The sequence below is a fragment of the Nelumbo lutea genome, chromosome 4 (assembly GCF_056320005.1).
Source record: "Nelumbo lutea isolate HS-2025 chromosome 4, American lotus-T2T, whole genome shotgun sequence".
In the NCBI taxonomy this organism is placed as follows: domain Eukaryota; kingdom Viridiplantae; phylum Streptophyta; class Magnoliopsida; order Proteales; family Nelumbonaceae; genus Nelumbo; species Nelumbo lutea.
Genome location: NC_142687.1, coordinates 76,343,656 through 76,367,010, shown reverse-complemented (window position 1 = coordinate 76,367,010; position 23,355 = coordinate 76,343,656). Strand labels below are relative to the sequence as shown.

General features: G+C 37.2%; 2 protein-coding genes, 1 long non-coding RNA gene and 1 other non-coding gene across 5 annotated transcripts; 3 read left to right on the top strand and 1 right to left on the bottom strand.

Moving 5' to 3' along the window:
* Positions 1-934: 934 nt before the first annotated feature.
* LOC148861163 (dihydroorotate dehydrogenase) lies at positions 935-3,634 on the top strand. 2 transcript variants are annotated; one of them, XM_088986664.1, is made up of 4 exons: positions 968-1,348; positions 1,483-1,587; positions 1,730-1,801; positions 3,042-3,634. In XM_088986664.1, the coding sequence occupies exons 1-4, from the start codon at positions 1,196-1,198 to the stop codon at positions 3,201-3,203; spliced, it is 492 nt and encodes a 163-aa protein (XP_088842790.1). In that variant the 5' UTR covers positions 968-1,195; the 3' UTR covers positions 3,204-3,634. The 2 variants fall into 2 exon arrangements, with proteins under 2 accessions (XP_088842791.1, XP_088842790.1); XM_088986665.1 differs by lacking the exon at positions 1,483-1,587 and having other exon boundaries at positions 935-1,348.
* A 2,445-nt stretch (positions 3,635-6,079) lies between these two features.
* Positions 6,080-6,152, top strand: TRNAF-GAA (transfer RNA phenylalanine (anticodon GAA)). Its single transcript has one exon. It is a non-coding gene; the product is annotated as a tRNA-Phe (tRNA).
* Positions 6,153-10,706: 4,554 nt separating this feature from the next.
* LOC148861161 (uncharacterized) lies at positions 10,707-12,150 on the bottom strand. Its single transcript, XR_016094836.1, has 2 exons — positions 11,751-12,150; positions 10,707-11,144 (listed from the first exon to the last, which is right to left on the bottom strand). It is a non-coding gene; the product is annotated as an uncharacterized LOC148861161 (long non-coding RNA).
* Positions 12,151-15,269: 3,119 nt separating this feature from the next.
* On the top strand, positions 15,270-21,307 carry ECT7 (evolutionarily conserved C-terminal region 7; the record flags this gene model as incomplete). Its single annotated transcript, XM_088985013.1, has 8 exons — positions 15,270-15,745; positions 16,592-16,655; positions 17,043-17,190; positions 17,269-17,342; positions 17,440-17,952; positions 18,681-19,232; positions 19,814-20,026; positions 20,447-21,307. Coding segments are annotated over 8 exons (2,625 nt in total), but the record flags the coding sequence as incomplete, so codon positions are not given.
* Positions 21,308-23,355: the final 2,048 nt, after the last annotated feature.

Here is a 23,355-nt window from a genome sequence, read left to right as displayed (position 1 = left end):
TAAGAGTAAATGCCATGCTTGGTTGTGGGAAGGGGATAAACTATGTGTCCTCTGCAAGATTCAAGTTGAGACAGCCCATCACCTTTTCTTCCAATGCCCGTTTGTTAGGGCAGTTTGGTGCGAAGCTCAAATCGGGTTAAATCCATCACTTTTGCCTATAAAACCCATACATCAGGTCATAAAGGATTGGTTCCATGAGTTAACCATCCACTTTGGTAAGCAACAAGCTATAAATAGCTTAGCCCGCTTCAGTATCCTAAGCTACCATATCTGGAAAGCCAGAAATAAAAAATTATTTGAGCTCGTAGAGTCGGACCCGAAATAGGTAGCCAACCTAGTGTCTTAGTTCCAATACGATGAACTATCAGCTCCAATTCTTCCTGATGCAGCTAATCCAGCTCTCACCGCCATGGATACATACTCACTTTTCGTAGATGTCTCTTTTGATCCTTCTTTTGGTTATGTAAGATGTGGGTTCTACATCAGCCCCTTTAGTCGCCAACTGGTTATCGCAAGAGGAGCACCTTGCTGAGCTATCAACAGCCACGATGCTGAAGTTAGAGCACTCTTAGAAGGATTGCGAGAGGCCCAAGTACATGATATCTCTCAACTCAAGGTCTTTTCTGATAACCAATCTTTAATAAATATGACAAATTTTGGCATGGTGAGCCATTGGGTTGATCAGCTACACAAGAGCCAACTTAAAAGACTAATATCTATTTTTATTTTTCTCTTTTTTACATATACATAGACAGTATAATCAATTATTTTTGCTTATTTATCTCCTCATGTAACTTTCAGCGTATAAATATATTTTGTTCTTTTGCAAAAAAAAAAATGAAAAAAAATAGTGCAATCCAGACAATTCACAAAGCTCAGAATCATAATGCCGGTTCGGTTCTATATGACAGACCAGACCCATTGCTACTCTACTGGCATTTATCAAAATTCATGAGAAGTTCTGCCTAATTCTTTGATGCCGAAAGGGTGGGTGGGTGTGATACCGAAAGACCTTTCACCCATCGATATAGCAGAACATATGACTATGACCAAATGAGTACTGCCCTCTCGGTACCCGTATGATACTTACTCCTCCGGTCTCCGGGCTCCGGCTAAGGCTAAGTGTATCAAAAATCATGGGGTATCAAAAACATTTATAGTCTTGGGAAAAGAAAAGGAAGTAGAGAAGATAAAAATGGCTAGGAAAGAGGAAGTAAGAGAATCCCAGGAGTTTGTATACAGGATCAGTACGGCTAAGGAATGGGAAGAGTTGCAGAAGAGCGGATCTACCTTTGGTGGGGATCTTGATAAAACTACTGGTTGTATACATCTCAGCAAGCTCGATCAGGTTTCATTCTATCTCACTTGCTCCCCTTTAGAATGAATGCTTCTCCCTTTTTTCTTCCTGTAGAATATGCTTTAAATTTTGCTCTCCACAACGAAATTCTGCTGGATATATGTGGAATCGACTTCTTCGGATAGGGTAATTCGACAACGCACATAGCCACATACAACAAGCCCTTGATTGATCATCTAGCTTCTCTCTCTACTATTTTTCCGGTTTTAGTGTTGATCGGATTTTCAAGAGTGAGTCTGGGGTCCTTCAACTTTCTTCAGAATTAACATCTCCTTTTGCGGCTTTCGTTGGAAAGAAATTATATTTTGATTTTTGAGGTTGCTCAACCGTTGGTCTTAAATGCCTAATGGCGTATGGTTAACAACTTTGCAGGTGAAGCCAACGTTGAAAAATTTTTTCACAGGCATGGAGAACCTGTATTTGCTCCAAATAGACACTAAAAAGGTATAAAATTATATCTATCTTTACCCTAAAAGGGAAAAAAAAAGAGAAAAGAATGAGCAGATACCAGTGCCCCAGCTTTTGGTTAATTAATTAATTAATTAATTAATAGGTTTCTTTATTAAGACTTTATGTTTCTAATTCTTATATGGATGCCTGTTCTATGTATTTTATGTACTGGGGAGGAAGCAGACTTTTTTTTTTCTTGTCCCTGTTAACCATCTATATGGATGCCTATTCTATGTATTCTTGTCCCTGTTAACCATCTATGTACTGGGAAGGAAGCAGGCACTGTTAACCATCTATAAGAAATGCTTTTTCTTGTCCCTGCACTGGGGAGGAAGCGGACATTTTTTTTAAGGAATTGAGCTACTCTATGTATTCTATGGGTCCTAGATATAGGAGGAACCGAGCAATTAAATTCTGGGTACTAATTGATCATCTAACAACATAAAGATAAAACAGAGGTTGCAATTTAAGGAATTGAGCTACTATATGTATTCCATGGGTCCTAGATAGAGGAGGAACCAAGCAATTAAATTTTGGGTACTAATTGATCTAACAACATAATGATAAAACAGAGATTGCAATGTTGTTTTCTACCTTTTCTTTTAACTGAATTCCTTTGGATGGCCTTTGTCCCCATGTATTTGTAACACTCAAACAATAGGTTATCCATTTACACTGGAGAAATTTCCATCATGAAACCAGTGTTATTCAACTTCATGGAAAATTCTTAATATTTTTCGTAAGTATTTACATGTATATAAACCTTTAATTGAGCATTTTTCTCTTTATTACAGGGTCAAGTTAATGTATCTCCTGAATTTTCTCATCTCTGAGTTCACATTTGCCTATTTAGTATTTAACCCCTCATCTGCACCTTTTGCCAAATCTTTACCTTGTCATCCCAACCAAAAGATAACATATATTTATACTTTCTCTACTAGTAAATTGTTCTTCTTTAAGGAATTCAGTTACAATTAAATTGTGTCCCACTGAACTTGATGGTTGATACTATATTTTTGGTTGAATAACCACTATGGTTCTTTTTCCCCATGTGATTTAATTGTTTTAGCGCTCAATACTGTATGCAATCTGTAAGAACATAATGGTTAACAACTAAACATGAGCTAGCATGAAAAGTTAATTCATACTGAGAGGTGGTTTCTTCTTTTTATTCACTCTATGCTTCATTGCATTTTTATCAATTTTCACCTAATGGGCGTTCATTTTGTGGTAGCTTGGAGATGGATTAGTTTATGAAGCTGCAGATGGTTCCAATTTCTTCCCTCATTTCTATGGCCCATCCGGAAGTTTTAGTCCTCTCCCCTTAAATGCTGTTACAAAAGCAGAGAATTTGACTTTGTCAGATGGTCAATTCAGTTGTGATTTGTTGAATTGAGAGGTTTGGGTTATAAGGTTGCTTATGTCTGCAGCTGTGATGATTCTGTTCTGACTACTGTTCATCTTTCAGTTAGTAGTTATGACAATTATTTCTCACATGAACTTTCTGACCTGAAGCAGTCCAAAGTGAGTGTCTATGCAGGGGATTGATTATCTTGTTCTAGTGCTGCTGAATCAGAATAGAGCATAGCATGTCATGTCTGAGTTGCATGTTTGCCTGACATAAAACTCTCTTATTGTGGTTGAGACTTGAGAGGGCTAGTCTACATTGTGTACTGCAAATGCTTGCATTTTGATTGCTCACCTGATTTGCTAAATCCTTGCTAATTCGATTTATGTTTTTCCTCCATATTTCCTTGAACATGTATGCTAAGGAAGGAGTCTGTCATCATCAATTAAAAGATCAAATTATTGAGTTATTCTCTTTCATTAGGGTTGAAGAATTCAGACTTTCTTCCTCACAAACTTAACAAACTACCCACATTCACATAAATTGATCCGGCAGAGAACCAGTTCATTTCTTGAGACTGAAATTTAAGCCTTCGATCTCATGTGACGATAATAATAGTTGTGGATCTTCCTAGCTTTTACAAGAATCAGATAAGGAATTGCAGTGTAACGGTTTTTGAAGGCCTTGGGCATCAGAACTCCACCTTAAGATATGCCTTTTTTTGGTACTTGGATTATATGCCAAAGAACATGAAACATCCAAGAATAAAATATAGGACAAGGTTCAAAATATAGATACTCACTTTTATTGTTTTTTTCTTTTCGCAACCGGTTCAGAGAGGCCGGTACCCACTGTAGGGACGTATTGGAGGGCCTCCAGAATGATACGTATCCGTTGATATGGGCCGATATGTATTGATACTTTGAGTTTTGGTAATACGAGGACAAATTAAGGGTGCATTTACTTTCATTCATGTAAAAAAAGGAGTAGAAAACAAAATTCTTGTCATAAAAGGATTAAACATAATTGAGAATTTTCTGATAGCAAGCTTCCTGCTACTTCTACACTGAAACAAATGGAGTTTCATCCCTCTTAGGGTGGAAACTTTCTTCTCTTCATGCTAACCCATTCTAGGAATATTGGTTTTCAGAGGAGTCCCGTGAAAGAAAGGTCACTCAGTCCGTATATTCTATAATTATTATTTCAATGACCAAATGTCAAAACCTCGATCTGAAAAATCAATAAAAGCCGAACTTGATAGAGAAGAAAAAACAAAATGGAGTATAGCCAGAAGAATCACTTGGGTTATGTTTGGTTTGTATAGGTATCCCTATATTTTTCTTCCTTTTCCTGCATTTTAAAAGCCCAACACAGCCTTAGGGCATGTCTGGAACTGATGCTCTTTTTCCCAGAAAATAGTGCCATATCATCATCACATAGGAGATTTGGTGCTGGGGAAAATGACACCTGTTTGATTGGGCTGTTTTTCTAATGCTCAGTTTGGAAGGAATACAAATGCAAATATGTAGAGTGCAAAACCTTATATTTTGTATTATTTTGTATGTATTTGCACCGAACATATTTGCATTTGCACTCCTTTCAAACTGAGCCTAAACAAATAATGCCTGTTTGTTTGGGAAAGGTGTGGTCTGAAAAAATAAAACATCTTTTTTTTTATGTTTTTTCATTTTTATACCATTACTAGCAACGGTTTATTGATATGACCTAGAAAAACTTCAAGTGGCAGCAACTAGACTTGGCAATTTGGTTGGGTGGGTCGGGGTCGGGTTCAGGTTGGGTCAAGACACTTTGGGTTGATTTCAGGTCGGATTGAATTTTGGGTTGGGTTATCAAATGCTAGACCCTAACCCTAAATATAAAATAACCTTAAAATTTTAAGGTTAAAGGAATTAACCTTAAAATTCCAAATATAAAATAAAAAACTTGAACATTTAACAATTTAAAGAGTAAACAATAAAGAGTAAAGACTAAATAGAAAAAATTAAAGAGTGGAGACTTCTAACAATGTATAAATAGTCCCAATTAGACTTAGCAATCGGGTCAGTGGGTTGACCCATGACCCCACCCAACCCGACCCAACCGAGTTTTTTTTTGGGTTGGGTCGGGTCGGTCATTCTCACATTCAGGTATCTAAATATGAGACCCTAATCCTGTTTTTTCAGATTGGGTTGGGTCAACTTTTTGCCAGGTCTAGGTGTCTAGAAGCAACCATTCCAAAAAAAATGCTTGTTTTTTTTGAGAAAATGGCATGTTAGTGCAAAGATGTCATCCATTCCAAAAGATGGATGAAATTTCTAATAAATTTCATGGGTGAGATTTTTTTATCAAAGTAGGTATATACAAGAGATGGTCTATAGACCTGGCAATTGGGTTGGGTGGGTCAGGTTCGGGTTGGGTCAAGACACTTTGGGTTGGGTTATCAAATGCTAGACCCTAACTCCAAATGTTCGGGTTAGGGTTGATCCATGGGCCAATTCGGGTCATCCCCCAAAAATAACTAAAATTTAAAAAAATAAAGAAAAAGTAGATGAAAAATGCCAAAATTAAAGAAATTAACCTTAAAATTCTAAATATAAAATAAAAAAACTTGACTAATTAACAATTTAAAGAATAAATAATAAAGAGTATAGACTAAATAGAAAAAAAAAATTAAAGAATAAAAACTTCTAACAATGCATCCTATTAAACTTGACAATCGAGTCAACAGGTTGACCCATGACCCAACCCAATCCAATCCATCATGGATCGAAAGGTCAACCTAGGAATCAAATTCTCTCTCCCCATCGATATATGCTTTGAGGGTGATTCCTTAAAGTAAGTTTAAGAAACCAATCTACCTTTCTTCTTGTCGACATGCTTGCATTTTTGGGGGTGTATGAAAACTATTGCGCTACAAACAAATCGCGGGGATAGCTCAGTCGGGAGAGCGTCAGACTGAAGATCTGAAGGTCGCGTGTTCGATCCACGCTCACCGCAATTTACCAATTTTTCGATTTATTTTCTTTATATTTACTCCAAAGCGATTCTTTCACGTTCACGACCAGAATAACAGAAAAATACGAAATTTGGAATAGTATTCCTTGCTTAACATCCCTTTCCCTCGATTCATACTTCACTTTGGCTCTAAGCTTCAATATACCTCCTTTTAGTTTCATTTAGTCTATTTTATTTTTGGCTGGTCTCACTTCAACCTCACCAAGAAAAATAAGAAAACCAAACCACTCAGATAATGTTGGAAATGGTTAACTGTTAGTTTCAAGATACTGTCAACATTTGAGAAGAAGAGAATCCTAGAAATCTAGAATAAATGTTGCAGCAGCCAACTAGTTGCAATTTGATTCAACAATCCAAAGAATCCCCACCCAATCTCATTACAATCTCTTGAAAATAATTTTCTTTTTGTCCATAACAAGCACCATGGGGAAAAATTGAAAGAATTTCACTACTACCATCGAGCTTGAATGGGACTTAACCATAGATAATGACAACCATCTCCCATAACCATTAAGGACTATTGTTCAATTTTACTGATGGCTTGGTGTAAGGTGAATCCAACTTACAATAACAGGTTGGGGTTTCAATGTTGTTGTTATCGTCATCGTAAAGTGTTGTCCCAAATCCCAATTATATGTGGTTAGTTATATGAATCCCGTTTTGCCATGTCATTGTGTTTAATGCCATATATTTTTTGTTCTTTTCTTCGAAAGGCGGTCTAATGTCATATTCATTGTTAAATTATTTTGCTTAAATCATTTATTGCCATTACCCATATTTTGTCCATCCTAAGCCCTTTTCATCCATACAACTTGCAACAAATTACTTTTTTCTTACAAATGATGTTATAACAGATAAAAGTTAGAGGTTTTAAGCATGGTTTTGAAAACCAAATCTGACCGGGTGGCAGGGTGTCAACGGTATTCGAAAATCCGATTTCGTATTTGAGATTTAATATAATCAAATCGAATTTGGATAATTCAAATATTTAACTGGTAGAATTTGGATTTTCTATTTATACCAAATAGTTAATCAGATTCGAATTTGGATATGACCTCATTCGATTTGATAAATATCCGAATTTGACTGATTATTTAATTCTTATATGTAATATAATTTTTTTAAATGTTTTATATAATGTATATATATAATAATTAAATTATATAAATAATTTATATATTTGTATACTTTATATAAATAAAATATTTATTTTATATATTTATTAAATTCGAATCAAATCCAATATTCAAATATTTAATCAGATTCAAATTTGAATATTAATTTTCAATATCCGTTGGATATCGAATTTTTTAATTGGGAACCGCTCAAACAACCAGTTCCATTTCACCCTAAAATTGCTCTTGGGCTAAAAAATTGTTGATTTGATCAGCGACCCATTGAATTGGGCAATCAAACCATCAACCCGTCAACCCAAATAGCGGTTTTTGGCCATTTTTGTTTTAATTTTAATTTTTTTTAAATCAGAATGGACCATATGTTCGACTTGGGAACTAATCCCCAAAACGGTTCCGTGTTTGGTCCAGTTTTTAAAACTTGGTTTCAAGTAAATCATGAATGAAAACACATCTGATACTAAAATTTGTTTTCCTCTTCTTCCTTTTCCTTTCATTTTCCTTCTCTTCTTCTTGGGACTGTATGGTGTTTTGGAATCCACTATCTATAATCTCATGTTCCTTCAATGGTCAAATGATGTATATATTTTATTGTTTATAAAATAAAAATATATCAAAAAATAGACTTGATCAATCTCATAATTGTTAGGCAAAAATTTTAGTATCGTCTGCTAATCTAATGTACCCAAGGTTCAAAAGATTGATACGATATGCCCCGTATCAAGTGTATCGTATCGTGTCGTATCTTTTGGGTCCCGATATGCCCATGTGTTTCGGGACCCCACTATTTTCTAATGAAAAATATGGGTATTAAACTCCCTAAAAACCAAATTTGGAAAAAAAAAATAAAAAAGAACATATTTCCGCGTGGTTCAAAATACCGATACGTATCGATACTTTGAAAAATGAATGCACCCCCTCCTCTATCTAGGCTTGGGATTAACAATGTCAATTGTTAGATGGGCATAATCAAATACAACAAATTGACAAAATAGGATTTACACATTGGACCCCATATAGTTGAGATAATAATGCTAGAATGATGAGGATGATAATGAGACTTGGTCAATACCTTGGCTGGCTAATAGGCATCAAAATGAAAAACAAGGTAAGTGAGTATGTACTTATGAATGTGTTTTGTAGTTTGGTCATTTAGCAAAGACAAAAAATTGTAAATGATAGAAGCAAGACTTCAAAATGGCAAGATGGATTAGTATCAAAAGGGTTCTCTCATAGGAATGGCAACGTGGTGGGTCGGGTCGGGGATCATATTCCCCGTCCCTGACCTCGATTATGAAATTAACCCCCATCCCCATCTCCAATTCTTGTCGGGGATAAAATTTGTCCTCCATCCCCGATCCCCGATGGGGATGGGTTCCCTACAAGGACTTGAATCCTCAAAAATTTTTTAGATAACAATATTTTTTGAAAAATAAATAAATAATTTAAATTATAAATACTATTTTAAACATATTTTGAATCATAGAAATAATATAATACATATATATGTATATATTTAATATAAATAACATTTAATATACATACATACATACATACATAATATATATATAATCAGGATCGGGGCGGGGCAAGGATCTCAACCCCCATCCCTGACCCTAACCCCAACCCCGATCGAGAATTCCTATTAATCCCTATCCCGTCCCCGCCCTACCAAAACAATTCCCGTCCCTGATCCCATCGAGTCGGGAAGTTGGGTCACCGTGGGGATCGGGGATGGGGAAAATTGTCATCCCTATAAGGGGGTGGATTTCAACTTAAAAGCCATTGACCAAATGACCCCCCAAATAAGAACTTTCTTTTTAAAATTATAACATTAAAACTTTAATTGAATGGTTCCTATTACTTGGGATAATTCCATTCCAAACTTGGCGCATAAGATTAATGTGGGTCAGAAAATAATGTGTGGTCAGTCCAAAGAATCCCTCATCCAGTGGACAGTTGAAATCAGCCACATCATTTATTCACCGGAAAGAAACCCCCGTTGACCATTGGCCAATCAACCGGATAATGGATAGATAAAATTTTTTTGTTTTCTTTTTTTCGAGTATTTTCTCTAATTTGTTTATTTCTTATTGGGAGTGCTCCAGTGGCAAGCATTTATTTTTTGTCTTAATCTAGAAAGACATTAATACTAAAGAAATATAAAAAATCATTTATGCCATTCTATTTTCTATTTCTCTTCCCATAAGCTTTTGCCGGAAGGAAAATTTATTTAACATTTATGATCTTTCTGGCACTTTTCTCTTTTGGATTAACAATTAAATCATTTGTCTTATTTTTTTTATATCCCTAATTCATATCTTCATTCACACCTTTCAGTTCCTACTACAAATCTTAGTGAAAATAGAAAGTTTTATTTTCGTGCCTTTATTCTTTTCTATAAAAGTAATATAATGTTTTGTTTACTTTTAGGGAACTACTTAGGCAGCATCCACCCCTAACCAGAAAATTTTCCTACATCTCTACTCACATGACACCATCGCCATGTATTGGAATGATCTCCCTGTAAAAGAGAAAAGGAAAATATTCTCAATAACCCCCTCTGATCAATCAATATGGTAATTAAATAATAATATTTTTTGTCATAACATTTGGTGGTTTTTCGGTCTATAAATTTTTTATGGGCCATATGATAGTAGCTGAATTGGCTGAATTGAATGACTTATTAATTCGTTTTTTTAATGAATCAAATAATTAAATAATAAGGTAGTCATGGATATAAGTATAACAGTCAACCCAATTTTAGCTTCATCCATTAATAGCAGTCACAACCCCTTTATAATTTACATAGGTTGCGCTTGGAGTCGGTGTAAATCAAGAACAATGTAAAAGTTTATGCCAATTCAATTTTGCTAGCATTAGGAAAGAGTGTGTAATCATGATCGACGTAAAACTCCACTCTAGTTCAGTTTTGTGTGCGTTTGGATGGAGTGGAGTTTTACGTTGTGAATTGGTGTAAAACCTCATCAAACATAAAGTTTTACATCAATTATCGATGTAAATACTACATCGATAAAATCAATGTAAAACTTTACACTGATCACATCACGCTTTTCAAAAGTGCAATGATCACTTCTTCATGATTCAATGTAAAACGTCATTGGCGTACTTTTACACCGAACACAGCCATAGTAATAGACAGAGCAATAAGTAATTCAGTTCAACCATTTTTGGCTATTATCAAATGGTCTCTTATACTTTTCCCTTCATAACCCTTGTAATTCTTGTGGCCCTGTTTGGCAATGTTCCCACTTGTTTGTGTTGTCTTAGAAATTTCTGTTATAGAACAAGAATTTTATTTTTTGCTCTTCGAGAGTAATAGAGATGATTGGCAAATTGTTCTTTGAGAACGATTTTCTATTCTATAGGAACAGAAATACCATTTGGATAATGGAATTATTTTTTAAATTCAATTTTGGAAATCCATCCACATAAAAAACACGTGTCATGTCATAGCAATGTCTTCATGTTGTCACCACCTAATCCTTGATTACTTGACGATCAAAATAAAACATACAAATAATAAAATAAAAGTCCAACATGCCATGATGCAACAACACCCGCAAGCAATAATGGATGCAAATTGGTCCCTATTTCGTGCAATTGGTTGTTCTTGCACTTCAACATGTCGGCCACCATCACGGGTAGGAATTGGTCTACCCAAATGAAATCATTTTTGTGTGCTTGCTTATAAAAACACTTATAAATATCCAAAATATTTCATAACAAAAAACATATAATTGATAAGAGATGTACCACTTCTGTAGGGCATCGATAGAACCATCGTCTTTCTTTCCGTTTTTTCCATACACAGATGCATCTGGTCACGCCCACAAGCACAAATTGGGTGTTGATTTTTGACTTCCATACTTCATAAAAAAAAACAAGTAAAACAAAACACAAGCACATTTACATGTAGAGGTTATCAAAATAAAAAATTTAACCTTTAGCTTCTTTAATTTTTGGTACCAATACTAGACTTACTTGACAATGTCATTCCTCCAAAAGATATGAACTGCTGATTTCCACTAGTTTCTCTAGGTTTTCATTCCCATAGAACTTCTAATTCCCTTATTGTTTCATCCATTCTTTTTTTTTTTCAATTTTAAAATGTTCATCTTGCATCAGATTGGTAAGAAAGAGTATAAACCATTAGCATTGTTTTGATTGTATGTATAAACCATTAGGATTTTTTTTTCAAATAGAACATTCTGACACCAATCCAACTCATGGACAAAGGTTCATAATAGAAGGCATAACAAAAGACAATCTTAACAATGAGTTTAGATGAAATAATGAAACCATCAATGGGGTTAGAGAAGAAAACCCATCTGTTGAAACCATGAATTTGGTCGGAACAATGATGAGTTTAAAACAAAACAACGATGATACAAAACTAAGTATGATGAGAATGAATACAACCTACCTGTTGACACATTCTTGGTTGAAAATGTTGTCGATGCTTTTTACCATTCGCTCGCCATCAAGTTGTTTACGTAGTAGGAGGGAAGAGAATCCCTCATTCCTTTGAGATGTGCAACGATAATGGGATGAGAAGTGTTGAATGAAATGTGGTTGTTAGGGCTTGTTTCTATCATTTCGCATGTAATACCCAATATACCCCTTCTCTCACATGGGAGTCGATGGCACATGTTCGTTAATAGGGGTTAACGTTGTGGGAACCGCACGTTCCCTAAGAACGCGTTCTTCGAGAGTCAATTTTTCACTCTTGGGTGTTGTTCTCAAGTGAGAATACCTTATTTTTTTTAGTTTTCTTGTACCAAATGCATTCTTGCTCCGTAAAAAACACCAGAAACGATAAAAACATTCTCACAGAACATTGCCAAAGAGGGCCTTTGTTTCCTCTCTCCCATATAATTTTTTCTGATAAATACGAGGTTGTGCATTTAATTCCCCACATTTTGGTTATTACCAAAAGGTCCTTATGCTTTTCCCTTCCATAACCCGGGTGGGTTGTTGAAAATTGGCTATTGATTTTTAATTGTTTGCCCCGATTAATAGAAAAAACTAAAAGTTAGAATCCCTGGTTATTGAATTTGATGTTCCAACCATCCAATCCGATCTGAATCCCACAACATTTTTAATAATCTCTATTTGTTGAGGGATGCATTTTTTAACTGGCTCGCTTACGCATCCAACAAGTTTAACATGGGGATGTTTGGTATGGTTTCCATCTATTTAAAAAACGTTTATATTTGATTTTTCAAAATCAAGGAAAAGTTGTTTGTAAATGTTTTTCTATTGTTTATTGACACTTAGGCACCACTAGGCACCATTAGGCGTCACATAGGAAGAGCAATAAATAAACACTATGGTGTTGGGAAAAACGTTAAAATGAAGCTTCCCCCAAAAGTTGGCTTGCACGTAAATCGAGATAAACATTTATTGGATAAAGAGGCTCACCAAATAACATTTTGGTACAAATATTGCCTAAATAACAATGAACTTGCACCATTTATCAAAGAAACAAAAACCACCCCAAACACCATCCAAAGGGTATAAAAATATCACTTGGATATGCTATTTATAAATTGTTTTTACATCTTGCCACCGTATATTGGGAATATCTTTTCATGAAGGGTAAATCTCTTAAACTATCCCAACTGTTTGTGAAATTGACTAACTCCACCTTACTGTTTAGCTATTGTCTTAAAATACCCTTAAATTTTCTGATAATTGCCTAAAACCTCCCTTATTGTTAACTTTTGGTCACACTCCATTCAGGTAATTATTAACATCATGTGGTAATTATTTTAAAATTCCTAAAATACCTTTATGAATATCTTCTAAACATGACAGACTCCAATTGTTCCACTATAGCAATCAATCGGCGTTCTTAGGCATTGCTCCGACATTTGAACCCAACATAATAGAACCCACGGTTTTCGTCTCCAGTAGTCTAGCTAATGTGAGCTCTTTTGTCCACATCCACTGTAGTGACAGAGAGAGAGAATCGATCTTCTTCGATTTCTGAAAACAGAGAGAGAGGTCCGCCACTACTGCAAGTTGCAACAACGACGATGATGAGGAGGCGACAAATGGTGGATTCAGTGAATCGATCTTCTTCGATTTCTGAACGGATCTTGTGGTCTTGGTGGGCATTGAATGGTTGATCGCTAGAGACCACAAGAGATTTAACTATGCCCTTGCCGACAGCAACCACGTTGTTGGTTTGAGATGACTCTTGGGCATCAGCGTTAGCTACTGGTATGGGCAAGTACCGTGGATGGTCCTGGTGGGCGTTGAATAATTGGTCGTTAGAGACCACCAGAGACTTAACTGCGCCCTTGCCGATAGCAACCACGTTGTTGGTCTAAGATGGTTCTTGGGCATTAACGCCAGTTGTTGGTATGGGTGAGTACCGTGGCTAGACTCAGATTTCTTCATTAGAAGAGCTGCTGCAAAGGAACTTCCCGACGAGGACAAGGGAGAAAACCTAAGAGGAATGGCCTTTGAAGGTGGAGAGATGCATTGATAGTGAGTAGTTGAAGATAGTTCCTGCTAGTGTTGATGTTGTACTGGTGGTGGAAGGATAATTGTGAGGTGAGGGAAGGGACGGACGGTAAGCTAGGCTGAGAAGAGAGAGAGAGATGGAATCTGAGTGAAGGTAATGAGATTGAGATTGTGATTTGTTATATGAATTGCAGGCAAAAGAACATGATACAATTCCCATATTCTCAAGGGTTCAACACCATAGCTGACATCCCAACCCATTACTGTTACAGAGGCCAGAGCTGAGCTAAGCTATATCTCTCATCCGTCCCTATACTATTTCTCACGTTCTAAACAAAGAAAGGAAAAAAAAAAAACCAGTATTGGTGGGTGGAGACAGAGGCGGCGGCAGTATTGGGCAGAGAAATAACCACCAGTGTTGTTGCTATCACCTCTGCCTCTGCCCACCTCTGGCAACGTTGCTAGAAGTGGAGGTAGAGGTGGGTAGAGATAGGCGGAGGTGTTGTTGGAAGCGGTGGTGGGCGGCGACAAGTGGCGGCGAATGGCTGCACTGGTGAATAGACGGTAAGAGGAAGAAGATGAACAGTGATTTTGGCTTTTATTGATATTATTTTTCAAAAGTTACCTAATTAATTTTTTTCAAAATATTACTTTTATTGATATTAGAATCCAAAAATTGTACTTATATACTATTATCCAAAAAAAAATCAATAGCGACTTCAGTTTCAAATTGAGTGGTGGATCCGATCTAACGTGCACGATGTGGACAACAAAGGTGGTAGTTACCCAGTTCAGTTTCCATGCCTATTGCCCCGTTGGGAGGTTTCAGTTCTTTCTCATCTCAACCACCCTTTCCGAAAAAACAAAGGAAGAAAGGAGAGAGACGAGGGATTTGTTCACTCTCTTAATTTGAGTACAGAATTGGTGGTTGGGGATGGATGGATCAGTTGGAGGAATTGTTGATGCAAGATGAGGAGGGAGTCTAGTTTTGGCTGGGAAATTTCGCGTCGTCGATGATATGATTTTAGATTTATTTATTCATCAATAGGGTTTTATTTTAAAAATTTGATAAACAAATTTATAACAACTTAAATATATTTAAAAATTTAAATAGCTAAATGTATTTTATTTAGCTAAATAGTAAGGTGGAGACGTGGAATTAGTAATTTGGCAAACGGTAGGAATAGATTAATAAATTTAGAACAGCTTAAAGCTGGATCATATACGGCCCAACAAACAAAATGTGGTTTGATAAAAAACAAGGAGGCGTCCACATTTATTTGGATGACGTGGCAGTCTATACTCTATAGACATGGAGACTGGCGACCATCTCCATCCATGATGAATCATGAGTACAACTCGAAGGGTAGAACAGTCTATTTACTCTCAACGCGGCGCATCCGCGCATGCAAAAGTTGCATCCGGATGTGGTTACGAAATCAAGAATTCAAATGGCCGTCGACAAGGGTAACACTGTAAATTTACATTGCTTAGCAGCAGCACTCCAGCCGCTGGACTCCAGCGGATAGCAAGAGTAGCCGAGAAGGGAGAGAAAACCGAAATTGTCGTTGGCGATACGGATGTCTTTTGTGAAAGATATAGGGGTAACTGTGGTATTTCACTGAACAGCAAAGCTCCCCTCAAAAACTCGCCAGCCATTGGGTTTTGGGAACTCTCGCTCGCTCTCTACATTCCACCGCCACCGAAACAAAACAAATTGGTCGTCTCTGCCCTTATTTTAATACCCCTTTTTATTTTGGTTGTGAAGAGGCTCCCCTTCCCACTTCTGTCCCGTGTTAATAGAGTTAGGGTTTGCGAGGCGTTTCTGCTTCGACAGAAGGATGATGCAGGAACCGACCTCTTCTTTTCCGAAGAAATTCTCCGTTGTTTTCTCCTGAATAACTTTCATCCAATCCACCCATGGCTTGAATTAGGTTTTTATTCCAGGTACTTTTCCCCTAACTTGTTTGAAGTTAATTCTTCTTCAACTCTTCCTTAGATCAGCTTTATTAAATTAGCAAAGGACTCACAAGTGTTCCGTGAATTTCGCAATCTTGCGTCTCTCCTTAGTTGTTTTGGGGCGAGGAAAGTGGGTTCTATAGAGAAATTGTCGAAAGTGAGAGACGAAGTGGAAGTGGAAGTAACTGCTACTCTGCTAGTATAGGGTTTTTGCTAGTTAGGTTATCCTTTGATAAGGTGCATCATTCATGTAAGGTATTCTTTTTATTTAAGAATCGATTTCATTGGTGAAGTATCCCTTCTTATAAAATCTTAGTGCCGGCCTATTCAAAGTTTTCGCTATGTCGGTCCCCCGCACCTTAAAGAGAAATATTCCTTCCCCTTTCAATTCTCCTTCAGTTTTTATCCTTTTTCTCCACTGTGAGGTTTTTTGCCTAGTAGCGATTGATGTTATGGTATCGCCATTCAGAACCAATTAATTTATGTTCATTTAGTCATTGAAATTCTTTATACGTGTCTTATAACCAGAACTCTTCATGCCCTTTTTGTGTGTTGGGTTGTTTGTTTATCTTATACGCATTTCCCCAATTTCACTAGGCTGCATTTGATTTTAAGTCAGACTCCGTACTTTTATTTTTTCCCAAACAGAATTTGATATTCTTAACGCCCCCCCCCCCCCCCCCCCCCAAAAAAAAAAAAAAAGAACAGGATTTGATTTTAAGCCAGGCTCTTCTTACTTATCTAAAAAAATTCAAGTTCTTGCACCTGTATGCTTTCTTTATGGGATTTTGTTTTCAATTTGCGTTATGAGTTATGACTTGTCATCTTCTACAGGGGTGGCAGTCCCGCCATGGAAAGGTATAATGGTTCTGCACATGGAAGTACAGAAAAACATCTGGTAATTTCTTATCTATTGCGGGGTTTATCTTTTTTAATAAAACATTCCTTGAACTGGAGTGGTTTTCAATGTAGTCTCAGTTCTTAGGATCAAATGAACTGTGGTTTTCAATGTAGTCTCGTTTGTGATAATTTTCTCTAATCGTTAGGAGTGTGAAAAAGAGGAAAACCCCTTCTGAAAAAGCACTAAAAAGAAATTGCAAACCATTATTAAGAGGTCTTGCTGACTTTGCCCTAGGTTTTCTCCTGATCCTCTGCTCATGAGGCAAGATATGTCTCTGGAGGATGGATGTTTAATATCCAACTACCGATGATTAATGGACTCTCTTGAATCAATTCTTAAGTTGTTTTGTAAGTTTTAACAACATTTCCATTTACTGGTTTACAGGTTCAAGGTAATGAGTCAAATCCGCATCTAATAGCTCCACCTCTTGAAAAAATTGAAATTATGGACAACAAAGGCGTCCCTGAGTTCATTGTTGACCAGGGCATATACTATCCTACTGCCACCGATTATTATGGGTATTACTGTACAGGTAAACTTCATTCTTGTCTTTTTTTTAATTCATGATCCTTACATGAGTGTGGCCTAATCTTATGTTATTCATATTTAGGATTTGAATCACCTGGCGAATGGGATGACCACCACAAGTTTTTTGCATCAGATGGTCAAGATCTCCATTATGCGGTAGTTTTGCATAAATTTTTTTTCTCCTCTTTAAAATAACGGTTGATGCCTTATTATTAATCTCTTTTTCCCCACCCAAATTGTTTTTTTTTTGCAGGGTTTGCAAACTGAAAGTTTGCCTTATGTATATTATACACCTAGCTATGGATATGCACAGTCTCCATACAATCCATACAATCCTTACATACCTGGTGCTATTGTAGGAATTGATAGCCCGCTCCTAGGAACTCAACCATATTATACCAATCCTACTTATCATCCGCCTGTATCATCACCTACCTATTTCCCTATTATTGTTCAATCTGGAGCAGATGTTGCCCAAAATAGATCACCAGGCGCCACTTTGTTAAGTACAGCTGCATCAAATGCTAGTAGATCTGATGGCCCAAGTTTAAAACATAATTCTACATCAGCATCTATAGTGACAACCACTGTCCCTACAAAGTCTACTTTTGGGCATGTGAAAGCTGATCCTGTTGAAACTGCTTCAAATTCCTTGACTAAGACATCCAAAGTGTTAAACGCGAATGCAACATCTAGTAAGCAGCCTGCATTGCATGGAAGTATGCTCCCTGGTACTGTCCATTCGGTTTCATCACTTGTCAATCAGGTATTTTTTATGTTATAGCTTCTAAAGTATTGTTTTTGCATCAGTTCTTGTTCCATAAAGGATAACAACATTGGTGATTTAACTAGCCCATTTCATGAATTAAGCAGTATCCCTGTACCACTACAGTTCCATCCGTTGTCATGAACTGTTAAAAAAATTTTAATATGTGACGTCAGGGCATTATGGTCATTTAAGGCTTTAATTTCTGCAAAAGGTGAATATTTGTGGCACCTTTTTTTTTATATTTTTCATTATGTTATGAGAATATATATTCACCATCTTGGAAATTGAAGAGCATGCTGCCTGCCTGTGCTATTCACATAACACAAATATGGGGCCAGCTTGGACCCACCATCTGATGGGTCCTCAATGGAGGTCTGATAGGTTGGTAGTCAACTTCAGTTGGATAATTCTAACAATCAATTAATTGGAATCTTTATATTGTGTGGAAATGTGACTAACTGACTAATGGTTGCTATGGAGACCCATATGTTTGGTTGCAATTATCACCTCTTGAGTTGGGTTCTGGCATCATTTACATTGGTGCCTGCCCAATCCATTGGCCTGTATTTGTGGGAGCATGTGTGGCACAGCCAGGATGGAAACCTTTATGTTGTCTCCCAATATTGATGAAAGCATTTCCTTTCTTTAGAAATACGGAAGGTTCAATTGTTTAAATAGGTCTCAGTAACTTTTCTCTGTTTCTTTTTTATTTGAACTAAATGCAGGCAAAAGGTGTAGGTGCAATTCAAGCTTCTGATCACTTGTCACCTGGGAGGGGTTCATCTTTTCGTAATTCTTTAAAATTTTCACTGCCTGTTCATAATTTGTCAGACTTTGGATCAAATGGGCATGGATGGGCCACAGCTGATAAGATGAGTTTCAGGCTGCCTTATGGTGGAATATTAAACAGTGTTAATGGAAGTTCAGATATGTTGGGAGAACAGAACCGGGGACCTAGAACAAACAGACCAAAAGGTCAATGGATATCACCCATCTCAGTTAAGGCCTACACAACTAAGGCTGGGGTTAGTAATGCACAAGGAAATATAACTATATATCCTGATCAGTATAACAGAGAGGATTTTTCAGTTAACTATATAAATGCTAAATTCTTTGTAATCAAGTCCTACAGCGAGGATGATGTACATAAGAGCATTAAGTATAGTGTTTGGTCAAGTACACCTAATGGAAACAAAAGGCTGGACAGTGCATATGAGGATGCAAAGAAAATAGCTGCTGGTAAACCAAGGGGTTGTCCTGTCTTCCTGTTCTTCTCTGTGAGTACCTTGTTCTCCAAGCTTGATCTAAATTCGTGGCTGTGATTCTGTGTTATTTATCTTGTTCAATTTCTAGATTGTTCAAAAATACAGGAAGTCAGAACCAGTTGGCCTGAATGGGCAAAAGAGACATCCTAATTCTTAATTATTGCTGTTTCTACTCAATGCCATGCTTCTGCAGCTCCTCTTTTTGCGTGTGTTTTGTTCCATGGGCTTTTTGTGATCTGCATTTATCAAAAGGCTGCCATTTCATCGCCAAATCAGCATTTGATTTGTGTGTTTTGTTCCATGGGTGTTTTGTGATAGGCGTTTATCAAACACCGCCATGTCATCACCAAATCAGCATTTGATTTATGTGCGCACCGACCGTTGGGGAAAGTTTCATTTTAATGCTTCCCCTAATGGTTGTGTTTATTCACTGTTCTGGTGATGTGGTGCCAAATGGCGCCTAGTTGTCAATAAACAGTTTATCAAGTACTTTTTTTGGTTTTGAAAATAAATCAAGTACAAACATTTATTTAATAAGCTGAAGCTATACCAAAACACATACTTTGTGCTGATTGGATTTTATCTCTTTATAGGTTAATGCAAGTGGGCTGTTCTGTGGGGTTGCGGAGATGACTGGTCCTGTTGACTTCCAGAAAGACATGGATTTCTGGCAGCAAGATAAATGGAATGGTAGCTTCCCCGTGAAGTGGCACATGATAAAAGATGTACCAAACGCTAATTTTAGGCATATCATATTAGAGAACAATGACAATAAGCCAGTGACTAATAGCAGAGACACACAGGAGGTAAAGTTCTCTCCCTTGGGGTTACAAATGTCCTTAGTTTTTGTTGACATTGAATTTGCTTTGCTTTGGTGGCCTTCCTGGCACAAAAGCTATGGCTGGTGATCAGAGGTGTAGAAAAGTTGAAAATATCTCTAGTATATTAAGACAGCTACTGCTATTCCTTGGTTTAATTGTAAAATCTCTGGTTTGCGAGAGTACAGTACAAGTCGGAGAGATGGCAGTCAGGGCACTTTGTGCTGAATGTCACGTTTTGTAATTTGATATTGTCATTATCATCATCCCCTCCTCCCCTTGCCTCTCTTTCTCTCTCTCTCAGACTCGGAGTATGTTTGCCAAACTCCTCTTAATTCATGGGAAAATGTCCATGAGATTCTTGTTTTAATGCTGTATGACCAAAGAGTATTCTTTGATTACCTGCAGATAAATTACAGGCAAGGCATGGAGATGCTGAATATTTTCAAAGATTACACTTTGAAGACTTCTATACTGGATGACTTTATGTACTATGAAGAGCGGCAGAAGATTATGCAATCAGAGAAGGCCAGACTACTTACTAAAAGCTATGATGGTTCTTTTTTAATACCTACGTTTGTTCCTCCCAGCAGAACAAATGTTACGGTTGATGTGCCTCTGAAAGCAAATATTACACCCACTAAGATTTATGATGCTAACAGCTCAGGGAAGACTGTGGTCACTACTAATGAGCAGGTTCCCCTGAATTCTGATACCACAAACTCATCTGGTATCAGAAATGACAATCCTAAGCACGAGTTTGAAGATTCAAATGACGTGACAAGTGGGTTGAAAGTTGGTTCTCTGACCATTAAGCCAAAGGAAGATAATGCTGAAGTGTCGGCAGTATCTGTGAAAGCAGTGGAAGCTGAACCTGTTGATGTCGTTACAGTGGGTTCAATGCCTGTCAAGGTTAATAGGTTTGATTCTTCATCCAGGATTTTGACAGTGGGAACCATTGAAATTGATCCTAAAGCAATAAAGCTTGATTAGGGCGATAGTTTTGCCTCAACTGGCTCAACAGTTTTACGATTCTGAGATATCCTGGAATTGGAGGGGTTTATCTAATTAACGGCTGTTAAAAGTGGGGGTAGCTTTTGCTTCTGAACAAATCCTGTGCTGTCGCCCACTCATCACTGGAATGTAGTTGGTGGTCATGTTGCTCAAATTATCGTTATTTAAGCTTCATATTTGTTCCGTAGCAGATGATTATATCAAAGGGTTCATTGTTACTTGTGTTATTTTTTATAGTAATCTTGTCTTCGTCCATAGTAATATACTCCAAAATGCAAAATGGTTTGGAAATGGTGGGAAGGGAGGAGGGTCGGTCTTTTGGCCCTGAAATCGTTCCATTTATTCTATAGATTCAATATACATGTAAGAGTTCCCATTGCTCATACCCCCACCCTTCTCAAGTTAATTAACTTGTTAAGAATTACATTTGTTTCTTATTGCGTGCATTCGCTGTTTATGGAATCAAGAGAAGTAATTGGTTACGTGTGAAATGGGCCACAGGTTCATAAGGCGTCTATTTCCTTTGCCAGAGTTAAATAATAAATACTATAAAATGTAATGCTTTATCTTCGTAATTCATTTTACTTGCTTTTGGTCTCGCGTACAGACTCCAGACCGCCATTATTTTTTTCCCATTATATTCTCTCTTCTCATACATATGCAATTGCTGGTCCAAAATCAACTTGGGCTATGTTTGGTTTGAATGAAAAAAGTAGGGAAAGGAAAGGAAAGCTAGGAAAACCTTTAATCCTTTTATGGGTTTCCCTACCTTTCCTTTCTTTTCCCCACTTTTCCTTTAAGCCAAATTTAGCTCTGTTGACAGTTTGCAGTTGCAGATGCCCTGACCTGCTAGGGAAAGGCCTAGGTCTACCAGCAGGGAAACTTCGGCTCTTTGGGTAAAACAGTATGGTCTCTGGCATCTTAATCCACATGACACGTTGTTTCATTCAGTGCCTTGTTTTTTTCTTTTTGGCTAGTATTTGGGTTCCTACAATTCCGGGCTTTATTCTATCATTTCTTTGTTCATAAGGAAGTCCAAATCACATATTCAATTGTCAGGGTAACCTGACCTTGATCCAGAAAGAAGTTGGAATGTAGAGCTCATAAATGCTCCATTCACTTCAACCTCAGCCCTGAGGCTTAACAGAGATTTTGCATCAGATATGTCAATCTGGAAAAGGAATTCCTCAGGAATCTGTACTGAAACAATCAGCATAAAGCTTATTTTTAAATGGATACCCCTCGTCAATCGTCATCCGCCCCTATATTTATTTTCAGGGACAAAAGCTCTCACTAGAATGGTGGGTTAACAAAAGATAGACAAGATTCTCAAATGGGCGGCACCTCATACCGAGTTAGTGAATCATTTATTCTTTCACTGAGACCATATGCCAAAGCCATAGCATAGGGTAGTACCTTGCTCGGATAGGTCTGAACCCATATAACATCTTGAACGAACGATTCATGTCACCAAATTCTTAAAGCTTGGGTGGGGAGTTTAGCTGGAATTATGAGCAAGGCTGATTGCCTGTATTATTTTAAAGTTCAAAACTGTTGCTGAATATGAGCTATTATTCTTTCAGGCCATTGATGCCCTCAGCCCAGACTATGAGGCTTTCACTACTGCTATCACTACGAAAGCTGTCTCTCTCTCTCTCTCTCTCTCTCTCTCTCTTTTGATGAACTGCAAGAACTCCTTAACCAAGAAATTCGCCTCGAAAGATTGCATTCCTTCTCTGAACCAGATTACATATCTGCAAACAATGCTTCCAAGATGAAGAAGAAAAACAACAACGACAAGTTCTAGAAGAAGGATGCATGACAAACCACAGGCCTCACAACCACAATATCGTTACAAAGGTGCACCTTGTCAAATTTACTAGAAGCCAAATCATTCAACACTCACCTATATATGGTAGCAAATTTGACCAAGAATTCCTTTACTTACAGTGTGTGGTCATGATACCCCTCCCAATGACAAAGCTTGGCAGCCGGATTCGGGTGCAATTGGTAATGGAGAGGGTTTGCATATCTTACATACTGGTTCTATCACTCTATCACTCTGCTTTAAGGGAAAACCGAAGGAGACCTTTACAAACTCCTTCTCCAGTTGCACTTGCGCCAGTGAATGAGCATTTCTCAGTACGTGGCACCACAGGTTTGGCCATCCTGCATTTTCTTCAATTTCTCATTTTGTTCGTGACAATAAATTGCCAGTTTTTGCATGTGAATCGTCCCTTCCATCGAGCCTTCTCTAAGGGGGGCGTTCTTTTTTTTGTATTTTGAGAAGAGGGAAAGTTGGT

Excerpts from the sequence above, each read along its gene's own strand:
- LOC148861163 (XM_088986664.1), top strand. The coding sequence starts at position 1,196 with ATGGCTAGGAAAGAGGAAGTAAGAGAATCCCAGGAGTTTGTATACAGG. Across the intron at positions 1,349-1,482 it reads ATCTCAGCAAGCTCGATCAG|GGTAATTCGACAACGCACAT; the intron begins GTTTCATTCTAT and ends TTCTTCGGATAG. Across the intron at positions 1,802-3,041 it reads TCCAAATAGACACTAAAAAG|CTTGGAGATGGATTAGTTTA; the intron begins GTATAAAATTAT and ends ATTTTGTGGTAG.